We start from the raw sequence: 2023 nt of genomic DNA on the forward strand, positions 1-2023 counted from the left end.
TGGCAGGGGGTCGGACTAGATGATCTGCTCAGGTCCCTTCCGACCCTAGAAACTATGAAACCATGAAACTATAAACAGAACAAAACAAGAAAGCATACAAGTCACAAGTAAGAGGAAGACCAGAGACAGTGTAAGTCCCTAACTGAATGCAGCATGCAGTCCAATAATGATGCAGAGAAAGCTGAAGTATTTGCCTTTTTTTTCTACTTCAGTCTTCACAAATAAGGTCATCTACTAGATGACAGCCTAGACAGAAGTTGGCCTAATTATTCTGAAGTGGCAGAATATGTTAGAAATGACTTAAAGCAGCTGGTTGTTTTCAAGTCAGCCAGGCTGGTGTGGATGCAAACTAGAGCAACTCAAGAAAACGGCTGAGGTAATTTCAGAGCCAAAATCTTTGCCCCAAAATTCAGGGAGTAGAGAAGGAATGGAGAACCAAGGTGGTCAAGGAGCTGCAATACCCCCTCCCAAACCAGACAAAAAACCGACAGAGCTGAATGGCCCACAGCACTCCCAAGGCTTCTGCCTGAGAGATGGCCATTTTGCAGTTGACAGCATGATTAACAAGCATAATGAATAAGTCTGACACGCAAGAAGTAGTAAGACAATTCTGCATTACAAAATACAATAATTAAGATGATACTCAAAGACACTCCTCGAGTATTTACCTGGCTGATGACGATATTTTTTATGGTGTGACCTAGCTTCCAGTGACCCAGTTCATGGCCAAGCACAGCCAAAACCTCTTCATTTTTACAACCTTGCTTCTTATTCTGCATACAGCAAAAAAAGGGAGAAAAAAATCTTAGTATCACCATTATCTAGAGTATCTTAACTGTTAATTTGCTTTTCCCATCCCAAAGTGAAGTTATTTTCCTCCTAGCGACAGAGGAAAACAAAAAAGTTAATAGTCTGATTTTATCTCTTTTTTTATATAGATTCATACGGCCATCTACAATGCATAACTCTGTTGTACTTAGAAGCTTTAGAACAATGTTATATAGATGAGGCGTTGGCAAACCACAGCAACTGGACCCAGATTCAACCCATGCAGAACCTGGATCCAGCCTGTGGTGGGAGGCAGGTAGAAGATAGAGAATTGGTGACACTTAGAGAAAAAATGAACAAGCCCCAGAAGTTCAATTTAGAGGGGCCATGTTCTGCATTCCCAAGCTACCTGCTACTGTCCCAGCTCCCTTTGCTCTGTGCTGAGGGCTCTTTACTGACATCCTCAACACCAAATCTGTTGATTCCCACCACAGCTGTGCTGATTCCACTTGGTGTTGGTGTAGCACATAAGCCAAGAAGCTCCATTAGGAAGGCATCCACTAAACGCACCTGGTGTGGCAGCAGAGGTAGAGCCCACAGACAGCATCGGATGGGTTCTAAGCAGTGATCCGCATTCATAAAAAGTTACCGACCCCTGGTCTAGATAGTGATTTGCGTGTGCACGAGCATGTGTAAACCAATCATAGGCAGAATTCTTCTAAATTCCCTAATGGGAAAATCAATTTGCTTATCTCTGAAAGTACTAATCAATAAACTGATTTTCCTACTTTGAGAGATTTTTAGTCCTTTCCTTCTGTTGGTGAAAAGAAAATTTGGGAAATATCTGTGTTGTTAAACACTTTCACCATTAGCTTTCCAGCTCAGACATGGTCCAATAAGATCAAAATTTTGGTCCTGAGGCAAAGAAAAAACAAAGTGGAAGCCAGGGGCTGTTTCCTCAAAGGAAGCAGGGTAATGAGCAATGGGCCACCTCGCCCTGGGAGCTCCATGGAAAGGGGAGAGACCAAGGGAGAGCTATTTTTCAGATAAGCGAAAGGTCTGTTTCGCTGACCCAGCTTTCTCCTTTATGCTGTTTTTGCAGAAGAGGCAAGCTTAATTGAAAAACATCATTTGCAAGATGCTAAGTCCAAGTCTGAGTGAATTCCCGAAAACCTTTATAATAGGTAAATCCAGGGTTAAGTGAAACCCACCATTTTATTTCAAATGGGTTTAATTTCATAGATTTCATAGACAT

At 42.0% G+C, this 2023-nt stretch overlaps 1 protein-coding gene across 1 annotated transcript in view; it reads right to left on the reverse strand.

Moving 5' to 3' along the window:
• ZMPSTE24 (zinc metallopeptidase STE24) overlaps positions 1-2023 on the reverse strand; it is a 22967-nt gene that overhangs the window by 5156 nt on the left and 15788 nt on the right. The window contains exon 8 of the mRNA XM_019547720.1: positions 669-773. Coding sequence (XP_019403265.1) covers positions 669-773 — 105 coding nt within the window. The remainder of the gene's footprint in view (positions 1-668; positions 774-2023) is intronic.

The sequence above is a fragment of the Crocodylus porosus genome, unplaced genomic scaffold (genome assembly GCF_001723895.1).
Source record: "Crocodylus porosus isolate Cpor-Errol unplaced genomic scaffold, CroPor_comp1, whole genome shotgun sequence".
Classification (NCBI taxonomy): Eukaryota; Metazoa; Chordata; order Crocodylia; family Crocodylidae; genus Crocodylus; species Crocodylus porosus.